We start from the raw sequence: 22,288 nt of genomic DNA, 5'->3' as shown, positions 1-22,288 counted from the left end.
AAAATCTGTTCTCTTACCCGATACCGAGAAAACAGTATCTGTGCATTCCAAAACTGTAGTCTGCCCTAGGGCGACAATGCTGTACACCATAGATACAGTACAGGGCATAAAGTGTGTGTTACTGCAGGATCACCAGGTTAAAAGTGGAACTTTACCCCCTTTGAAAAAAATAAAAAATATATTATAATAATAATACCACAGCAGCATACAGCACTGCATGCTGATATAAAATAATCTTACATTCATTAGCTAAACATTTTTATTTTACTTACATTTTTTTTTCTACTTCCTGGCCCACTTTGGCACAAATAATGTAATTGTGCCCAAGCGCTACATCCTGGGAAGGTTATGTCAGCAAAGCATTACTGGGAAATCTTATGTTTAATCTCATGAGATCTCAAGGAAAGGCATTTTCCTCCCCTGAGATGATGTGCATGGTCACATGTGCCAGAGTTCCAGGAAGTAAAGCGATATCTAGTAACCTGACCTTAGTTAAAATGGGCACTGTCAAAGGACTAGAGAAGAAAAGAAAAATAAAGTATACAAAAAATAAAAAGTGGACAATTCTCTATAAGCATGTTCGTAGATGGTCATTACTAAACCTTTCTAAAAAGGTATAATTTTGAAGATATGGGTAAAGTTCATCTTTACTGTTAATCTGCAAAATATTTATTCTTGTTTTGGGTTTTAATACACTTTAATGCCCAAAACATGTTTAGTGTTTGAAACATTTTTGTCCCAGTGGCAACGGTTTCCTTAATTTCCATAGGTGGGAACTCCCCAGATTTCGGTCAGTATTGTAATAAAATCCCATTTGTTTTTCATAGATTGCCACAACTAAATGTTTGTTGCCAAGGTATTGTTACAATTGCTCAGTCATTGTCAGGATTACCAGTTTTATGCCTACAAATTGTCAAGTCAGCTGTTTTGAAAGAGGTCCAAAATTACTAAAATGTGATCCCCTGAAGACCTGTCAATAATCAACCCCCACATTTTCCAAAATCTATTAAAACAAATGTTTTTATATTGGTCCCTTGGTGGGATCTCATGTAACCACCGTCTTGATGGTCTCATATAGACAACCATAAAACCCAAGAGATGTTCTAAGGCTTCCCAGATCTAGACAACAACAAAAAAAAGAAGTGTTGGTCTGAGTCTTGCTTTAAACACTGACCAGAATTATATTAAAGAATCTTCATTTTATTACTCTCCTCCGATAAACATTTTACATTTCAGGAAAATTAGCCAAATTTATAAATTATTCAGGGTCATAAAAATAAAGATGTCTCTGTAAACAACACAAAGGCCTGAAAAAGAAAAACAGTGCAGAAAACACGTGAAAGAATACAAGACTTCAGGGACCAACTTACAAAAGTTGGAGGGGAAAAAAAATACAAACTGGCCATGAAAATGGAGTTGCTGTGCGGTGCAACTAGGTTCTAGATTTCATTATCCAGTGCAGACTGGAAAATATAAGCCAACACCAGCTTGGAGAGTATGAACGGACATATGTTTTTGGTCCTAGCGCCACTTTTTTCACTACCCTATTGCTTGAATACAATGGCAATCACAGCAGGTCACTGGGGCAACCAATTAAAACTCAGTACTCCATCAGAGCCCTTGTTCCTTTGCTGTAAGGGAGTTGGGCTTCCAGGTATGTGGAGGCATGCGACTACTCCCAAGTGACAGTGCTCAGGCGTGAGTTATTGCTATTGCCAGGCCCATACACAGTCGCATAGGGGGCAGAGACGTCATCCACCGATGTAAGCCCCACCAACTGAGCTTAACCAGGGTGGACTACTGGAGCGGGGAAGGAGTATGGATTGGTTTATGTTACTGTGGCATTGGGACTATCGGGGACGGTGTCAATTTTGCCCATTGTCTCTAAGCAGGAGCCTTGCTTTATATGATATCAATCTGCACCTTTGTGTGCTTGCCATGGTTACCAAAGCAGACCTATACTATTATATTAACATATGGCTAACAACCTTGCTGGGATGGATAACTAATACAAAAGGCTGAAATACTTACCTTTCATGGAGAAAATTCTGCTCCAGGTGCCCCTTCAGCGTTTGTTTGAAGGCCAAGGCACTGCATACAGCAGTCTATAGACCTGAAAGGCTGTGCACCGCTGTACAAGGACATATGACAATACTTGCATAAACCTGCATTGGGTGTATTCCCAGAATGCAAAGTCTTATTATGCTAAATGTAGAATTATATTATTAAAATATAGATCGTAGTTAAAGGGAAGATTTTATGTAATGTAAAGAATTGACAAATACAACTGGGAGAAAGTCATTTGCACCTGTTTAAATAGGAAATGGGGCACAGATCTTCCTGCCAGAGCCCTCTTCATAAAAGAAACCATTCTTGATGCAACCTACTGGTCTCTTCCAAGTAATAAAACATCAGTTTTAGTTGGACTGATCCTTTTAATGAAGTCCAATGTTTGCAGAGTGACTGGGATGGGATACATTTGCTGATAGTGTATAGAATATATTGGTGGGGATGATGACTCATCATATGTGGTTTGTCTCATTAGGTCCCCAGCAGTACTCCGAAGCAAGTCCGCCTACCACAACTGTGTTTTACAATAAATAAATTACTAAAGCTTTAATCCTTCCCTTAGAAGGCAATTCAGAAAAGAACAGACCGTTCCAAGCTGTCCATTAGTAGTGTCCCACCCTGTGCAATACCAGAGAGCTCAGTAATGTCCTTTGTGAAAATAAGTTAATTGTCCGTACTGGATTCTTCGTCAGTTTATAAGGATGAAGTCATTTTCGTCACTTTGTCTGGAGGAAAAAAAATAGGATTTTTTGTATCTGTCCAATAGGAGAAACATACATATACTTTCAATGTTAGGCTAAAGAAACAATGGATCTGGAAGAAAATGCACATGCAGCATGGATGCGCCCCATTCATAGGCCTGCCACAACCACCAAGTGTTCCTGCCTGTCCCACCATCAAGAGAAATATTTTATTAAAAAGGTAAGATGGAGATTTGCATAGACACACTTATCTGGACCGTTCATGCCCTCTAAGCACCCGCCCTACCAAACACAAGGTAACATAATACGATACTATCAGAGCTGCAGAGATTTTCCCCTCATACTAGCCGATATATCCTGAGGACTGACCTTGGGCAGCAGCAGATAAAGGGAAAGGTGTGCACTTGTCTCTTTTCTGACTTCTGTCCACATTCCAATATGCCATCCCCGCTGTGTAGAAATTCATGCAGGTCTGTCATCGGGAAACCATTTTGCTGATATTTCTAAGAAGAATGTAAGATCAGACAATTAGAAATCACCATGGCAGCTTTTATTGCTTTGGAGGTCAGTTGCTGTAAAAATGTAATCTTCCACCTTCTCAGCAAATTTGGAATGCAGAGGTATGTTATCTTGTATACTTTACGATGATCTTTTTTGCTTTTGGTGTGGTTGTTTTATTGGGTTTTTTTATCTCTCCTTGATCTTAGTAATTAAAGGGGGAAAAAAGAAGAATATAAATCCCCATGACTTTCCCAATGTAACCTAGAAGTGCTCAAAAGCAGAACTCCAGTCTAAACCATGATAAAATGAAACAGTTCATTTTGCTGCAATATTCACCTTAAATCCAGAGATTTTCCCTGCAATGCTAAATTTCTGCTGCTAGACGTCCTCAATCTGATGGCAGTGTCAATAAAGGAGAACTATGAGGCGAGTGAAAATAACTCACCCTCATAGTTCGACCCGACGGTGACAATTAAACGATCACACCTCGGTTCAATAGATCGGGAAGTGAGCGAACACATAGCATCGCTCGTTCACTTCTCGATCATCTCTTTGCAGAGAGCAGTGACTGTCAGTCATGGCTCCGCGCAGGGATTCCCCCCCCCCTCCCCAATCCTCCAGCGCTGAGTGGTGGAACGGACGGGGGAGGGGACGCTCACAGCTGGCTCTGCCTCTTTATAGGCAGAGCCAGCTGTCACTCATACAGCTGGGTGGATCTCAACAGTAATGTCGGGATCCGTCCCGGCTGCGGCAGTCTCAGTATACCACGAGCTGTAGCTCACGATATACTGAGCTTTGGGTCACAGGAGGACGCTAGTATATGTCCTCCCGTGACGCTTAAGAGAACTATGGGGAAAAACACTTACCCCATAGTTCTCTTTTAAATCAACTTCCTCTAAGCCCGGGTCATCCTGGACCTGCTCCCAGCCTATGACTGGATAGTGAAAGGAGAAGCAGCACAGTGATGAGCTCATCTCTCTGCTTTCTCCTCCTATTAGCATCCTTCTGGTCTTGGCCACCATATTGCTAACGGGACAAAGAGCGGTTCAATTTTGTCATCAAAAAAGCTTAGAAAAGAGGAACATTCTATAGCAATCTAATTTTAAGTTTGGTGCGCACTGTGGTAAACTGCTCTACTTTGTCTTCATTGGCCCCAACAACTGAAGGAAGAGGCAAATAATTAGTTCAAAATTCCTTTAAAGACCAAGCATTATCCTCATTTAGAATGTCAAAACCAACCATGCCGGTGCACACAATCTCCAACAGTGTCTCTACGAACAAAATGGAACCACAGCCACCTTAGAAAAAAAAAGTCATCTTTAAAAAGCTCGCCTTCCCCCAATTTCTCCTCTCGATTTACCATTTCTGGCATTAACAGGATAAAACACTCTGTCTTACCTTAATGGTTTCATAGGAGTCAGTGATGAGTGCAATGAACAGGCTGAGGATCATGTAGATGAAGAGGCTGATGAAGGAGTAAAGGTAAAGTCTGCTGAAGAGCCACACCAAGGTGCTCTTCTGCTGGATCTGTGCAAACGTGGCGAACATGTCATCCCCATTGAGCAGCGAGAAGAGACACTCGGCTACTGTGTTCAGATCTTCAAACTGAGGAAATACATTTATAAAAATACAATTGTGAATAATTCCCACATGGATGGATCCCCAGTTATTAACAAACCGCAGCACACTAAAAGGAAATCTGACAGTCACCTCTCTCTGCAGGGAGAAGATTGGGAACTGGTCGTCGGTATGTGATCGCTCAGTTCTGAATCTATACAGCTGAAGTGTGACAGTTTGTGTCACATGCTGGCTCTAATTATGGGGATGAGTGTATTTCACTCTCCCCATAACTCTCCTTTAATTGTATTTCCTGTTTAAGTTGTTTAGGCCTTAATAACACATTTGAAGCTGTATTTGGTTTCTGTGTCATGTTCATTTGAACATCATTATTGTGCGTTATAGTGTGTTAACTTGTGTCTTAACTCCTGGTTGCATTATGGTGTTTAATTGATATATCTGCATTGTATTTTTCCATTTCCTTTGTTTACAATGGTCAGCAATGGGGAAAATGCATTTTTTCTTATTGCTATTTAACATTATGGGACTGAAAAGGCGCATTAGTGTAGGAGAAAAACCCAAAAAACACGGCCTTCTCCAAAATGATCTCTTGGGATGGATCTTAGCATTAACCTATACACTGGGTGGGTGTAGGAAATGTATAGATCATTAGGAGGTCTGGAGATTGGATTGGATTAGAAGAGTTAGTCACTCGTAGTGCAGAGAATCCTCCAATTAAGGACTAATGGACAAGAGACTTAATAGAGCACACCATTTACTGCTCTACTGGGAATTCACGGCTGGGATTTGGGTGAAAGGCACATCTTCCTTCCTTTTCTTTAATTAGAGATAATTTAAACCTTCAATGCGATTATCTCCTGCAAGCACAAGGGGTAATGTACAGTACATGGAGAAGATCTATTATTATAGTGCGTACTAGAAGATGCATTATTGCCTGTAGGGTTGGCAACCTCGGCACTCCCAACAATGGTGAAACTACAAATTCCATCATTCTTGTGCATTTGGGAGTCATCCAACATTCTAGCCAAGGACTCATCCCTGGGGTGAAATGTCAGCTCCTCCTGCCCCTAGAAGTCCCAGGGAGCGCTACATAGAGAAAAGCATGGACAGCTAAAGAGGTCACAGACATACTCAAGCCCTTAAATAGCACCTAGCCAATGGTGCAGCACTGAAAGTAACTGAACTGTCAGCACTGGAGGAGGCAAGCACAGAGCTACATCTGCCAAAAGCTCCCCCAGCAGTAAGGAGCACAGTTCATTATTAAGAGCTGTCCATGACCAAAAGTACTGAAGCCAAAGAGATACCACCATATAGAATTTTTAGAAAGAGGTCAGCTTTTGTATTTCTTGAATGACATGGATTTGTTTGTTTTTTTATGAGGAACATCAAACTCAACAAATGAGCCAAACCGGATGAAATTAATCTTTAGTTGACCATATTATGTCTACCGAGTGCTTTGCCTACTTCCGGGAAAACAATTATAGCACTTTACATTATGGCAGCAATTGCAACTCTTTATAATCAGGGAAAGGGACCGATACCTTAGTGGTGAAGTCTTAAAGCCTGAACCCTACTATTGCTCACGCCTGGAAAAACCAAAACCATTCCGTATGAGGAATTTAAAGAGCGCATGCAGGGATTCTTCGTGAATGAATAGATTACTAGTATTCTTACAGACACCTTTAAAAAAAAACTGAAAAAGGTTTGGACACCATTGATCCCTCTAGCCCTTCCCGATGTAAACCACTCGATATTCCCGCTCTTGTAATGGCGCACCTACTTACATATCCCTTTTCACTGTTATCAGAGACTGCTGCTTTCCACTCTACTACTCACTTTCTATTTATCCATTTTCATCTTCTATTCTTCTTGTTTTGCTCTACTCCTCTCTCTGAAAATATCTCTCAGTGAATGCCTCTCTCTTGGTGCTCATGGAAGTATGTCTGGCGCCCGCTTTTGGATCATCTAACACTTTGAGTTCTTCATCCTGTTCTTGATTTAATAATTAATGGATGATGTTGCTTTTCACGATGGCTAATTGTTTGCTCCTATTTATTAAATCTATGTTTTGTTATTTACCAACTCCAATAAATATACTGAAATGGAGAATAATCACACAAAAAAAAAATGCTCCCCATTACCTTCTCATGGTATGGTCCTAGCACAATCCAGCCACAGAAGGTGTACCCAAGGTAGATCATTCCGGCGCAGCAGCAAAATCGTAAGACTTTGGGTAAGGACGCCTGCATGGTCAAGATGAGAACCTGAAGAGAAGACCGAATACAGAAATGAAGCAAGTTGTGATGATCCAATAACTTATCGGCAATGCCTGTAAAGTATCTAGACAAGATACACACTCACGTTATATTTTTGAAAGTAGCCCAGATACCGAATAACGCCGACCCAAACCAGCAAGGTGGACGATCCAAGGAGTAAGCTGCACACATCATACGAGCTCAAGTTCTAGGAAGGAACAAAAGCTTGTAAGACACCAGGAAAATGTGAAGCCCCTTTGTAGCCCAGATACCAAACAATTTCTGAAGTTCTTGCAAAACAATGTTATATGTCTATTTATCCCCTACACTATAGGACAGTTCCGCCAAGCAAAGTCCTCCAACAATCCAAAAACACACTTCTATGGTAACTAGCTTTGACCCAAGTATGCCCCGACATATGTAGGTGTATGTTAGATTGCGAGCTCCATGGAGGAGCAGGCACTGATGCAAGTTGTTCTTGGTACTCAGTGAGTAAATAGATTGTTTTCTGCATTTGTATAGCGCCAACATACTTTTCTGATTTCTCAAAAGTTTAATACCAGTCTTGGGTGGAGGCCATTAAATTCCCCATCAGCGGCTGCCTTAGAACTTTAATATCAACTTTCATATCAAGTGGACACAGGGGAAAAAGAGGGGGGGGTTAACATACGTAGAGTTCCAAGAAGCACTCCAGTTATAATGAAAAGTTTGCTCAAGGGATAAAGGCTGCCGGCTAAGATGCTCTAATTCTCATTCCGGAATTCATCTTTAACTTCTGCTAATGTCTACTGGGATTCCCCATTTGAAATGGTCAATAATTAGAAAAACCATCTTGTTCTTAGTTACAGACAATGCCAAAATGATTTCTGCCAGTTAAAGAGTATGTAATCCATAATAATGGACTTCTCTCATTTGGTCTTTTCAGCCATTGAAGGTGTTTTGCTAAACCTATTCTACAAGTACAAGTGAAATCTTGTCAACTGATCATTTCCTGTGCTGCACACTCTTATCAATTACACTGTTCCCAGCTATCCCTGAGGACTACAGAGTCCCTCCCATCTAGGTTATGGAGAAGAGGAGATGGGAAAAAGTTTGCAATCCTGTCCTGTAGAGACAAAGCTTCTTCTCTATAGATACATTATGGCGAGTGAACGTTGTCACTCTAGAACAGGAAGTGGGTTACTGGCGGAATCACCAGGTGAAAATAAAAGGAAAAATAAAAACGAAGACAGCAGTCACATTGGAGGACAGGTAAGCCGCAATACATTACATTTTTGGTCTTGGCTTAGATACACTTTAAGAACTAGTTAGACATTCTGGTTTTCATTTGAATTTGGAGTGAACCTCCACTAAGTTACACTTCATGCATTTCAGCCAACCAGTACCTGCACCTACTTTCAAACACTTGTATGAATAGTGTAGAATTCACCCATTTCACAGTCCATACAAATGTTCTAAAGCATATTTTGGCTGGAATTGGGCTCTAGCAAGCTGATGGACCTTCTGAGGCCAAATCACAACCTCACATGTCTAAAACTTAAGGGTGAAGAGAGGGCATATAAAGTTCCACTGGATGTTAGACAAATATCAGTGCAGCAATCTTATAATCCTACCTTGGCCTTGATCTCCATCTTCATCACTGATCCAATGATTGTCATCAAATCGCTGATAATGACCATGACATACCAGCCATTGATAAATTCCAGCCGGTCAGCTGAACAGACGTGTCGGTTATATTTATCCAGGAAAAAATTTACAAACCTCTGCAATAAAAAGCAAAGAACGCATTGAAAAAAAAATTAGGATTTGCTGCCCTCTTGTGCTGAAGGTTTTATCTACAATTCTGACAAGCCAGCAAGTTAGAAGGGATCTCTGGTCCATGTGAAATTTCATTACAATTTTGTAATAACATTTGATGTTGTTTGACAAAGGACAGTGGGAATAGTCAGTTCAGAAACCACTGTCTCAGCATGACAGCCAGGAACCATTTAAAAAAAGGCACCTAGGAATTTTTGAAAATTCAGGTGTGCTCAGAAAAGATGATCTGACAGCAAGTTGACTCAAAAACTGTACTTACCCTTTGTAGTCTTATAGCCAGGACAATGGATCGCGTACACAGAATAAGAGACGTCAAGCACGTCAGGATAACAAAGCCATCAAACACCAGAATATAGTGAGTGTTCTTCTGAACTGCAAGGGAATCAAAACTATGATCTGTGATGTTCCCTTTGCAAGAAATCCGCTTCATATAGAATAACGTCTTGAAATGTAAACTAATTTTTCTTGTTATAGTTTTTGAAAAAGATTAGTTTCTCCATGTGTAGTTTTTTCCACAAATTGTTGGTACAGGTAAATCAGAGTTCTTTTCAGACAATGTAATATTAATGTTGCCCAGTGAATTGCTTCCATGGTGGCAAATTCAATCTGTGCCATGCTGCAGAGAAGTTAGCAACTGCCGTGTAACGATGGGGTAGCACTGCTTATGGCAATTGGGCGGTGTCAGCCTTCCTCAATGGATGGCAGCCTCATTTGACATAGACAAAAGCCATCATTTAATGTGCACCTATTTAGGTAATAAACACAATGCTGTGAAGGGTCAGGATATTCTATTCCTTTTCTTAGTGTTTATTTTCCATTGATACTATGGTAACAGTTGCTGTACGAGGTAGGCGATGGACAGTACCACTCCGCAGGTCGGCAGTACGACCGGGCGGGAGTGAGGACTGCCCGCCGACACTTAATGTAGGATATGAACTGTTTAGATGTACCTTGATGTAGAACGACTATATGTTAAAAGTTATTTTTTGTTTGTTTTGAAATAATAAAAATTGAATATGAAAACAAAGGATAGGTGAGGCAGACCTGGTACTTGGTCCCTTAAACAAAAGGTTTTAATGGTATTTAGAAGTGTTCTATTCAAAGCCTGCTCTGCATGTGGATTCAGTTATTTCACAGAACAGGAGATTTGCTAGCTGGCTGTGATCTTTTATTGCCCAGTCCTAGTGAAATTCCAAAATATCTCTCTAAGCCTTTTATGGCTGTCATTAATTAAAGGCATGGCACTAGGCACCCATCCATTACCATTGGACAGTAATATAAACCAGCAGGTCTGGAAGATGGTGGTGACCACGGTGATCCCCGCATTCTCCCTAAAGTCATAAAACCTGAGTTTGAAAATTAAGCTACATTTTACTAATTTGGAATTGGGTGGGGATAGGTAAACTAAAGGTTCATCCTCTGCCTGCTTTCCCTCCCCAGCCCTGCCTGGGGGCCGGCTCCGGGACACCCTCCAGAAGGGGCTTATAAAATATTCTGTCGAGGCAACTAGAGTGGCTCTTGTCCTTTTGAGAACATCAAGGAACTAGAAGAAGTCTTAACATCGCAGAAGAGTTCCTCTTTAATCTTTGGACATTATCTGCTGGAAGTCTGCTTGAAGAAGAGCCCTGCAGACTTCCCATTCGCTTATTTAACTCTAACAGTCCTGGAATTGTGAGTTCTGACAGAGTTAAATATTCTCCTTTTATTTTGATATATATATATATATCTTTTTATTAAATCTTTTTCTGTATATTTTCGGCACCGTTTCTTTTATTAAAGGACGATCTTAAAAATCGTTAAGCTTATCTTTACGCTCTAAATACGAACTTAAAGTATCCTTGCCTCTGAAGAGCGCTACAGTACAGTGAATCCTGTCATATTCCTGTCTGAGAGGACAGCAGTATCACAGGCATTGTTTAAGTGTTTAAATTGTCGCAGCATTTGCTGGGCACGGTTTGTATTCCGAAAAATACATGGTGGCAGTGAACGTTTGTGGGTAAAGGGTTAATTGCAGAGTTAACCAACCCTGGTGACAATCGCTCTCAGTCTGAGGGCCTGAGATTGTGTCCTGCGAGCTGGGAAATCTCTGCGCAGGGTGAGGCTGAGAGTGGTATCGCCACGTCCTTGCAACGCTCGGTTCAGACTTGTGTATAGTCACGTGGGATTGACGTACAGCGGGTTCGGGCCGGACGTACGTCACACCCGTCAGGTAGTTATTTTCTACATTTAGCTCTGCTTTGGGCAAGCAGAGCTTTTGTACATCTTGGTGATGTTGTAGAGATCACATGAATGTGGGGGTTGGTGGGTTGGCAGGTAGGGGGGCGCATTGAGGAACCTGGCCTTGGGGCAGCAGAGAGAGTAAATCCGGCCCTGTGTGGATTGCTTGTTGATGTGTGCCTGTTGGGGAGATTGTCCCCTGTTCTTATGGCAGTTGCCACTGGGACATGAAAAGTTAATTCCATGGTCAACAATGGTCAATGTCTTGATTCCCACTCTTACAAAGGGGGGGCTTATTCTTCTTTTACATTTTGAAAGAATGCTGTTCGCAAATGCCCTGAACATATTCATTTAAAACTACAGGTTCTCTTTATTTCTGGGCACATAGTTGATATGTTGGCTGATGTGAGAATTCTGCCAGCAGAATCAAACATTTACAATGTACATTGTATTACAAATTTTCTGGTCTAGAATTATTCTGATTCAGCTTGAAAAATGAATATCATGTATAGTGTGCTTGTAACAGAGTACAGTCATTTCATGATTCGACTCACTGGAACCAGATATATGCCAGTCCTTGCAGTCCTGAATAGTAGCATCACTGTCAAAGAAGATCTTCACCTTTCCACTATGAGCCTGGTTATTGAACGTTATCTGTAAGCAAACAAGGAAATAAAGATGAAACATAATTAACAACGGTTTAAAACTGCTAAATATATCAATGGAATGCGACGCAATAAAGCGCTAAATGTGTCAAGTAGCTGGAAAACACTTCCTGATAAATTATTCAAACTCTTTATGATTGTATTCTTTGAAAACGCATTTCCACAAGTCCAAACATGACTTCTAGAAGGAACTACTGTATATTGTTAACATAAACCGAACATAAAATGTACTAAAGAGCACTTATCACCTATTACCTTTTCAATAAAGCGGTCCCATCAAATTTAACCGAGCATTGCAGGTTATCCAGAACCATGCACTACCATGAAAGAGAACCTGCACTAGGTTTCTAGATTGGGGGTTGGAGGTGTACTGAAATAAATGACACTACCAAAGAAATCCCTATCTAAGCCACTGTGTGCAGCAACCCAAGATGTTTAGGTGATATATTTCATAGAAAAGATTGTAGGTGTTCTAAAACTTTAGGCAAATCTTGAAGGAACAAAGTGTACCAGATGTCTATAAGTTATTACATAAAATATAAGCGAGTTGCACATGAATTTGGAAGCAGGGCAGGTAGCTTTACAAAGATCAAGATGACTCTGATCCAAGTTTGCAGCTGTGCAATATGAAGCCTCCTTGCTTCCCCCCCCCCACTCTATACAAGTCAGTAGGAATACAAAAGTAGCTTGAAGCAGGTTGATGGGGCTTAGAAGTTAGTCAACTGGAAGACACATGAAATTTAGAGGCATCACCTCAAATGCTAATAAAATTTATTTTTAAGCATGCAGCATTTGCCTATCAACATAAACCCTTTAGGAGGCCTGTGTGTGGAATCATTGAACCAAATTCCAGCTGTAGTGGGCACTGCACTCTTGGCAGGAATCCCTGGTAGAAGATCTTCCTGGGAGTGTAGTGGTTGAATGGAAAGGGGCGAAGGGGGTGGGGTTTGTTTAAAACATTCCCACTAAAACTAGGGGAAAAGTTGTGTTGACTTCTTTCACTTTGATCAGCTGAAGGTGAAATTTGACCAGGGCATTCAAACTTTTAAGAACAGCTTACAACCATTTTCGATACAAAAAGAAATAGTGCTATGCGGGCGTCTCAAGACCACACAGGTTCCGTATCAAAAATACACCAAGCACTCACCTTGTTGTGAAACATGTAGCAGTCCGGCAGCTCACGGACTCGTATGGTTTGCAGGTCAATGCCTTTCAGCCTGAAGGAGATCTCCACTTTAATAAGCCTGCAATGATAAGAGATGGTAGACTTTATACGACCGATATTAAAGAGTTTCGGCAAGAAGAGGCAAGAACTCATTACCTGTAGAACTCCAGGTTGAAGAAGGAGGAGTTGGCTAGCAGAAAGTCATGAGAGTGGTTGGTCATCAGCAGCTCCTGGGGTAGGTGCAGACATTCTGAAATCATAGAGGGACATCAGAGCACAGACTGGCGGACTGACACACAATGGAGTGTGTGTTTGTGAATAGGACGTTTGCAAGGCCAGGCTGCAGTAAACAACCATCGACTATGCCATATTAAAGAAAGTCCAAGCAGCTGTGGCAGATTTGCAGCAGCCTGGCAGTGCTATTAAAGTAAAACTCCAGCTTAAATATTTTTAGATTTGTGTTAGAACTTCTGTCAATTTTTTTGGCAATCTGGGTTCCCATTTGGGGCATTTCTTGTCACTATTTGACCTGTTAGCCATTTTCAATGAGTAAGAAAGTATGGAGGAATGCAAAATTATACAGTTGCCACTGGAACAGGAGGGGATATCTTCCATTGGAGACACCCGTTCGTGTTCAGCCGTCAAAGGTCCCCTCATTTTGGGAAGATTTCCACTTACTTCTGGGTTTATATTCAGAGAAAGGAAGTGCTTGGAAACCACACAAGATGAGGAAATAGAGAGCAATAAAACCTGACAAACCTCGCTTCCCCTCTACGTCCAAAATGTAATATTTTGGCTGGAGTGGGAAGGCATATAGAAACGTTTTCCACATTGTGAAAACATGAAACTGAAACATGAAAGTGATTTCACTAGTAAACCAACATAAAATACCTGTCTCCACAGTGGGGTCTATATAGAAGGTGTCATTGGATGGGTATATGGACCCTCTGTGATAATGCTGCTTACAGATCTTCAGCCCTTTCCTCTTCTCATCATTTTCATAGCCAACTGTGCCAAGTGACAGGTTGCCAATCTGACGGTACTATCACAAGACAGAAAACAGGAGTAAAAGACCAGGAAGACTAGGGAGTCCATTGTCTTTGCAAAATAAAAAGGTGGGTACAAGAAAAATAAATAAACCATAAGAATCTTAAAATGTTCTCCACCCCCAACTTATTTTCCAGCGCTGCCAAGACCCCACATCCCATGCTAAACATAATGGATGGAAGGATCACCGCTGGCGCCTATTGCATTAAGCAGCTGTAGCACCTGCGGCTGCCTGAATACCTAAAAACAGTGACCAGCCAGCAGGAAATGGACAAATTTCGAGGTGTCTATGGACAGCATACAAGGAGCCTTTGTTTGTGAACCATAAAAGGAAATGTCCATACAGCCCCAACAACATGTAGTATCTCATGTCACACTTTATGTACCTGGTCAATTACATAGAATATGCTTTTGTAGAAATCCTTCTGAGTGTAAACTGTGAGGCTGTAGTCATCCTCATCTATACCAGTATATCCTTTGAGAAACAAGTGTTTGAAGGCCATTGTGTTCTCCTCCTTGAAGGAAACCACTAGTTGATTGTTCAAACCAAACAGGACCAGCTGGAAAAAAAAAAGAAACCAATCAATTCAGATCAGTTTAAACTACCTATAAAGACAACAATGTGCAGAGCGTTTAGGATTTGTTCACATCATGTCCATTGAGCTGTGTTTTTTGCAGCACATGTATGGTGGTTTGAGGAGTTTGGTGTGGAGGAACTCCAGTGAGCATGGTTTGAGGAGTTTGTTGTGGAGAAACTTCTGACCTCAACCCAACACCTTTGGGATGAAGTGCAATGCCAATTGTGGGCCGGGTCTACTCATCAGTACCTGACCTCACAAATGCTTTTTTGGGCTGAATGGGTACACATGTCCAAAGAAAAAACTCCAAAATCTTGAGGAAAGCCGTCACAAAACCTAGTGCAGTGCCGGCTACTTGCTGATCAGAAGTGTTCAAATTAGCTCAAAAAAGTCATACAAAATTATCTTTATCACCTGTGTTGTCACCATAACAATTTTGAGAACCTGCAAGGCCAGTTTCCAGGGTATCTGGCGCCGAGCCCTGTACTTGTCACATGGGCTCATAAAATAGAACTTCAGATCTTCCTTTAACTTTACACCCTTCCTCTCCAGCTCCTCCGGTTCCATAGAAGACACCCTGAAAAATAAATTCAATAGTTAAAGACCTTCTAGTAGCATTAAACTCAATTTTTTTCCAACTTGAATCCAGATAAAACAAATTTACATTGCACTGCAAAGTATTTCTTTACATTTTATCCCAAGCAGTTACAGTCTTGTTCCCGAACAGTGGGCTCCAACTCTCTCAGCTTGGCTTACCTGTCCAATACAAAAATCACAAGGGACAGAGCAGTCACCAACATCTCTCCCATCTACTAGCTTTGAGAAGGGGGAGGAAGGAAGAGAGGAGATCGGGGGAGTGGACTGCCCTGCTTTTTTTTTGCAGCAGGGAAGAGTTTAAACTGGTGTCAGTTTTTTTCCACATGTGTCTCATTCGAGAGATCTCCCTTCACTTCCTGTCCTGTAGACTCAACAGGAAGAAGATATCTTTTCAATGGGAAAAAGATAATCAATGTTCCCAGCAAGCAATAGGATCCTTGAAGAGACCTCTTGCCTGCTTCATTGTAACCTTGCAGGCCAAAATGCTGCGGAATCTCACTTGCCAGCAACAGGCGGGTATTCTGCTCTTGGCCTGTACTCTGCAAGTCGGCAGCATCAAATCCTTACACACACACACATGCAGGCAAATCATTTAACGATAGATATTTTTAAATACTTATTGATTTGTGATTGATCAAGGTACAAACAATTGATCATAAAATCAAAATATGAAATAAAAAATATAAAAAATTTTTTTTCCAATCTACACTGTATGTGTTGCGTTGATAGACATCTCTAAAAAAAAACAGAGCAACATATGATCCATCACAAATGATATATTAAAGAGTGATCATTTAAACTGTGAATTGCAATGTTTTCTGACACACACATACACACATTAACTTGATCTATTAAAAGCGGTTGACAGAAGTCTGCCACAGTCAATTGACTTGACCGTGCCAAAATTGCTGAGAGCTTGCTGAATCGATGAACCAGAACGTCTGTGGTTTACGGTTCTTATTCAGTTTGATAATTTCTTCTGCATCCAACGATCAATTGAATAATCATATTGATACGACTGTGGCCGCCTTTACACTTACTCCACGAATACCATGTCCATCCTCAGGATCGGGAATCGGAGAGAGGATCGTTAGGAGAATAACATGACGCACTATAGAAGTTCAGATGTTTGCACAGCAGATACAGCCAGCTCCGGGCCATACCCACTTTATGAATATGGGAAGAACAAGGGGCGAAGGGTTGGCAGAAAGACCGGACGGATTACATTCTGTGCAAAGGCAAACTGCATTCTGGATGAACGCAGCAACCCGGATATTCAGGACAGACAGTCACCTGACATTTGTTTGTCTTTCTGGCAATCATTGCACACTTTCATCGTCCTGCCAGCCAGCTCTGTGACAATATATCTTCTAGACAAGTAACCCCTGCAAAAAATGTGTCTTTGTTTGAGATCGATTCGGATTTTTATCTATAGTTTTTTTTCGGATGAGAAAGTTAATTCAGATTTTGTATTCGTCCGAATTTTCGTTTTGGAAAGAGCCACAACAGGAAGTCACATGCAACCAGCCAACAGCCAAAAAAAATAAAATAATCTGACTGGCCAGAGTACATGTCCGATTTAGTTAAAACTTGCATGGATATTAGGAATGAAAAAAAATTACATGTCTAAGATTGTGTATTACACACACACACTTTATACATTTGTGTAGCGCTGAACAGAAGAGTATCATTGGCTTATTATTAAATTTAACCAGCAAAAATTGTTCTGGTCAACTTACAAGCAATTGGAAGCTTCAGCTGTGGCCCCTGACACCACCAATATGTGTGGACATGTTATGAGGTGGTTGGGGACACGTTCATAGCTCCCAACTGTCCCTCATTCATTCTAAATTGTCTTTTTTTTTGCACTGGGCTACAGAAAGAAAAAAAAGGGGGATGCACAGTTTAACTGTCGAATTTATTTATATTGCACTAAAAACATTCCATCCTTTAGATCAGCGTTTGTCCACCTCTCTTCTGTTGCAGCAATATGTTTAAAACTATGCAAAAATCTCAAGGTACCCTGGTCTAAAATGTAAGAAACGTAAATGTGAAAAATGACATGTGGTCCCTCCACAATCCATACCAGACCCTGAGATATGAATTTTAAGGGGACCGCCTGCAAAAACACAAAAAAGGCTTCCCCCTTCACATCAGGACCCCCCTGTTGGAAATGCAACATCATATGCTAATGTGCGGATATATCTTTTGAGCTGTAGTGCAATGTTAGTCTTATGCATGCTTATCTATGATACACAAGGAGTTCTCTCTGCTGTAAAGGTTTTTGAAAAAAAACAAAAAATCGATTAGTTGAAAAAAATTAAATCGGGCAACTAATAGATTATGAAAATTATTGTTAGCTGTAGTCCTATTTCAGGGAGCCGTGTGCAGCACCCTGCTGGCCCTTCCCACCAGTCATGATCTGCCTGCATTGCATAGTGAAGCACAGAAACCCAAAAATAAGGTATGCAATGAAAACAGAAAGGGTTTATTTAATAATTTCATTAGCAGGTTGCGGGAAAGGAAAAAACCAGGAAACTCAAAAAATAAGCAGATTAAACTTCAGCTTTAACTGGAAGCCAAACAATTGCTTTTTTTCTTTTCTTTAAATTAAATAAATCTCAAAATAACCCCCCAAATATTTTTTTGCATTTGAGTGCTACTAATGGCCTGTAGCCTCTTTTAGCCACTTCCTATCCCAACAGGATTTCTGGTAGGATCCACAGGCATTTTCTGCACTTTCCAAACGGATATAACAAAACACGTTCTATGCTTCAGTTTAATAAAGAAGTTCATTGTAGCGGACTGCTTCCCCCTCAAACCATTGCACACATACACAGGTAACAACTTATTTCTGATGTCTGCTTGAAGATCTGTAAACAGTTGTCCCTTAGAAGCTATAGAGGAGACTTTGTTCAGATTCCATTGGCCAGTCATCTTCAGTTACCACTGAGGTATCTGGGCTGCATATAAAATCTGTCTATGCTGCATCCACACAAGACGCCTCTTTATTCTTCACCGCCGGAGCAGCGCCTTTTTGTTTGCGTTAGAGGGCGGCGGGCTGGAGAGGAGCCACATAAGGACATGGTGGGGATACTGGTGCCATTCAGCCGCTTGAGTATTTATAAATCATAACTACACATACCTGGGAGTTGAGATATTTCCCAAGGCATGGGTTGTATGAAAGACTAGTTGAGTTGTGCGGCCCTGAATTAAATACATAAACACAGAGGGGGGACTTGATCAAAACTGGAGCAGACAAAATCTATAGCAGCTGTGCATGGCAACCAATCAGCTTCTCTCTTCAGTTTGTACAGTTAAGATTTGAAAATCAAAGAGAGAAGCTGATTGGTTGCCATGCACAGCTGCTCCAGATTTTGTCTGCCCCAGTTTTGATAACTTCCCTTCACTGTGTATTTTACAATATAAGAACCAGTAATGCACTTCTAGCCCATTTCTTTTGCAGTGAGTAGCAATACCATCTAGGACTTGACTCTCTAGAACAGGGGCAGTGAATAAGGGGGTCCGGTAAGTAAAATCTTTATTGAGCCGTGGTCCGTATTGCGGTCTGGACAGAACAGTCATTTAGTTAGGGCCCGTACCACGGTCCGCCATTTGGACTGCATTCACATCGGCAGCTGTACTACAATGCACAGCTGCTGGTACTAATGTGCTGATCTCAGCACATCACACTATTTTTTTTGTATGAATGCCCTCCCGTTTACATACACGTACATGCCTTATATGCATGTGTTCATTCATATCAGATGGCAGGGGCAGCAGGGTTGGTTTTAATTTTTTTATTATTTTTTACACTGATCACCTTTTTTTATTTCATACTTTATTTTATTATTTCTTACTGTTTTGTCACTGTTTTTTTTACCTAACTTTTTCTATCACACATGGGCCAACAAGCCCCTATGAAATAGTATTTGGAGGCGACAGGTTCTCTTTATGGAGACATCACCCCTGCACCTCTAACACAGGAATGTGCGTCACTTTTTTTACCCAGCACTTCAACCAACTTCTCACAGCTGAAGCATGAAGCGCTGCCCGGTCTGCTCCTGCTCTTCATCCTAGTACTGTCCTGCTGTTGTCCCGGGCCCCCACCGAGGAGCGGAGTATCTGAACACCACGGTGAGGGGGGGGAGGGGTAAAGGTGCATGGCGGGAGCGGCATTATCCTGGCTAGTACAAGTGACCCAGATCACTTGCAGTTGAGGAGCCGACCCTGCCTGCCATCACTGGCTGCTGAGAAGCCAGAGTCTAGCAGCTAATGACTGAAGCAGAGGTGGGGCCTGCGCTGGGTTAAGGCTGGAAGTGGATGCACTGGCTTTGGAGGCCGGTGTATGCACGGTCAGCCAGCCATAAGCCAGAGCAGAAAGGCAAACACAATCCAGACAGAAATGCTACACTGTCCGTGTCCGGACCGCTGTCTGCCATTTGGTGACCACTACTCTAATAAATAATGTGCCAACACATGAGGGGGCATATGAAGTGTTATGTGGTCAGTTTAGATACAGAAAGTACTAAGTGTGTGTAAACCCTAAAAATTAGAGTCTCAGATTTGCTCCCTGTTGGTCTTTTAAATATGCAGTTTAAATCATTTTCTTATATCAGTTGGAGAAGTGCAAAAGATAAGTATTAATCCTGCTCAAAATCCTTTGAGCTAGTATCCTGTAATTGAATGAGGTGGGGACAGTGACATTCAACCTCATGCAGCCCTTTTGGCCCTTACTGTGCGTCCCTGGAACCCCTGCAGACAGTGGTCTATTTTGATGCCTGCTCAACCCAGTAAAAGTAAAAATTTTATTTAGGCTGTCTTAGAAATATCGACCGTGGCAGAACTAATTCATAAGGGATGTAGGAAGCACACTTGGGGAAGTGGGACAGTTATACCCGTGGGACAGTCTCATGCCATTGGTCTCCAGCCCGAATGTCTACTGAAGCATGTCTCCAGTCTCCCAACAACTCCTATAGTATCTCTGACCATCTTCTGTTGCACATCTTTAGTCTCCCTCAGCTTTCTGTAGCATTACATTCACTGTATAATATGTTCTGCTCTTTGGTGATGTTAGGAGACCCCCTATATCAAGTATGTGGACCACCACTGCTTTGAACAAAGCATAAGCTGAGTGTTTATAGCCCCCATGATTTCATATAGACGAGAGCAACCATAGTTCCAGTCCTTTAGTCTACTGTTTGATAATATGCAATGTAAACATTTACAAAGCAGACTAACAAAGGATACAGTGAATGCATTCAAGAAATAGAGGGCAATTAAAGTCTGAACGAGGGACTGTCCTTCCAAACGAGGGGCATTGCAAAAGATTTTTTTCTTCTTTGTAAAGATGGACAAAAGGGCAAGGCTACAGCGTTCTTGAATTAGGATCGTTTACATCGTAACTCTGGACTTCTTTCATGTCCCTCAGCAGGTACAAAAAAAAAAAAAAGGGTGAGGACATACTGCGAGTTGAGTAGGGTTTCATGGGCCCACCCCAAGTGTGTGTCACAATGGGTCCTGCAATCTCTGTGCAATTCAGCAGAGAGCAATGCTCACATCACATTAGCACAGCTCTGCATCATCGGGCTCTAACAAGCCAAACATTTTTGCAAGTAGGAAGAGTGCCAGTCTCAGTCACCAAGCACACTAGAACCTTGATCTGAAACAGAATATGCATCCATACCATGACTGCAGGACAGGCATTTGACTACCACAAACCCCATTTGAGGTTCCTAACCCGCCAAACCCCCCCTCTCCCCCCATTGGAGAATGGCAGACCTGCATACAAGTGGTCCCGGCAACATCGCCGGGACCACTTGTACAAAACAAGTGACCAAAGCAGGGCTAAATGTAGAAAACAACTACACGCCCAGTGCCCGGAATTGCATGGCCTGGGCATCGGGAGATAGGAATTCCACACCCCTGCTGCTACTCCACTCCCTGCTGCCCCAAGGCCGGGCCTTGGTTGGCGTTGTGGGAAATCCGCCCCTGGTTGTACACAATAGGTAGCAAAAACCAAAGCTGGAAGTAGCCATCAAAAAAACTACCACAACCACTGAAGGTCAAGAAGGGGGGGTGGAGAGCTTTTTAGGCAGCTAGAGTCAAGGTCATTACCTTAAAGCCCTGCCAGTTCTGATATTAAGGACTACTTTTTTTCCTGAACTCTTGCCAGTTGTGGCTCCCCTCCCAACATCAAGTGCTATGCAGGACCAGGAGAAGACCAGCACTATATTCTGCATAAGCCGTCTCTCATACAGTGCACACAGTGAAGGATACTGGATGTGGGTTGCCTGCATTCCACCTCTTCCATGAATAATTTTTTTGTCCCTGGCGTTCAACTGTAGGTACTCAGAGTTCTGCTTTAGCCCCAAGCACGACAGCAAGAAAGTATAAAGCAGCTCACCCTCCCTATGCCAGTCCAATCTGGTCCCATTCATTCTAAAAACAACATTACAAAGCACAGAACAAATGCCCCTTCCTAAAATGCATTGTCCACAAACTCGGGTGCTCCCTTTCACTAACGTTTCTGTGATCATTAGCAATGCATCTGCAGATGTCTGTAATATATTTAACAACTTCCTCAGTATTTCCTGACATATATTAGCTGACGAAACCTTCGGAGATAAAAAAAAATAAACCATCAGCAAATTTACCCTCTCTGTCCCTCCAGGATGATCTCTGCTCCTCCGACGCCTGCTGTAGACAGTGCTCTGAGCTCCGTGACCAAAATGCTGACTTTACCCCAATTCAGATCACGTGACTCAAGATTTACTCATTACAAGAACTTTGTCACTGCAAGGGTTAAAGTTTAATAGCCATCTGAGATGTCACGCAACATTCCAAATAAAGTTACATGTTCCTTGGATTGGTCCGCCCAGCTTTAAAGCTGAAGTCTAGGAGCAAAAACATTTATATACAGTACTGTATATTCCTCAATAGTCACAGAGGATATAAAGCCACTGTGTGTGTACCACACTCCAGATATTGCCATGTAAAATTAGCAGTGACATCATCACGGTGCTGCATATAGCCTGTGCAGAGCTGTGGGAGGGCCCCAGCAGGCCACTCCCACTGTAGGAAACTGTAGGTGGGG

General features: G+C 41.8%; 1 protein-coding gene across 1 annotated transcript; it reads right to left on the bottom strand.

Moving 5' to 3' along the window:
• Positions 1-2,552: 2,552 nt before the first annotated feature.
• Positions 2,553-21,918, bottom strand: MCOLN2 (mucolipin 2). Its single transcript, XM_018561857.1, has 14 exons — positions 21,849-21,918; positions 15,010-15,172; positions 14,404-14,577; positions 13,862-14,012; positions 13,127-13,220; positions 12,953-13,049; positions 11,695-11,794; positions 9,183-9,295; positions 8,719-8,868; positions 7,212-7,313; positions 6,992-7,114; positions 4,671-4,877; positions 3,141-3,274; positions 2,553-2,795 (listed from the first exon to the last, which is right to left on the bottom strand). The coding sequence occupies exons 2-14, from the start codon at positions 15,160-15,162 to the stop codon at positions 2,759-2,761; spliced, it is 1,635 nt and encodes a 544-aa protein (XP_018417359.1). The 5' UTR covers positions 15,163-15,172; positions 21,849-21,918; the 3' UTR covers positions 2,553-2,758.
• Positions 21,919-22,288: the final 370 nt, after the last annotated feature.

The sequence above is a fragment of the Nanorana parkeri genome, unplaced genomic scaffold (assembly GCF_000935625.1).
Source record: "Nanorana parkeri isolate BGI_ZX_2015 unplaced genomic scaffold, ASM93562v1 scaffold548, whole genome shotgun sequence".
Taxonomy (NCBI): domain Eukaryota; kingdom Metazoa; phylum Chordata; class Amphibia; order Anura; family Dicroglossidae; genus Nanorana; species Nanorana parkeri.
Note: the sequence above shows the minus strand (reverse complement) of the source record. Positions and strands in the feature narration are given on the sequence as shown.

Excerpts from the sequence above, each read along its gene's own strand:
- MCOLN2 (XM_018561857.1), bottom strand. The coding sequence starts at position 15,162 with ATGGAACCGGAGGAGCTGGAGAGGAAGGGTGTAAAGTTAAAGGAAGAT. Across the intron at positions 11,795-12,952 it reads GCTACATGTTTCACAACAAG|ATAACGTTCAATAACCAGGC; the intron begins GTGAGTGCTTGG and ends GTTTGCTTACAG. Across the intron at positions 4,878-6,991 it reads TAGGACCATACCATGAGAAG|TTTGAAGATCTGAACACAGT; the intron begins GTAATGGGGAGC and ends GTATTTCCTCAG.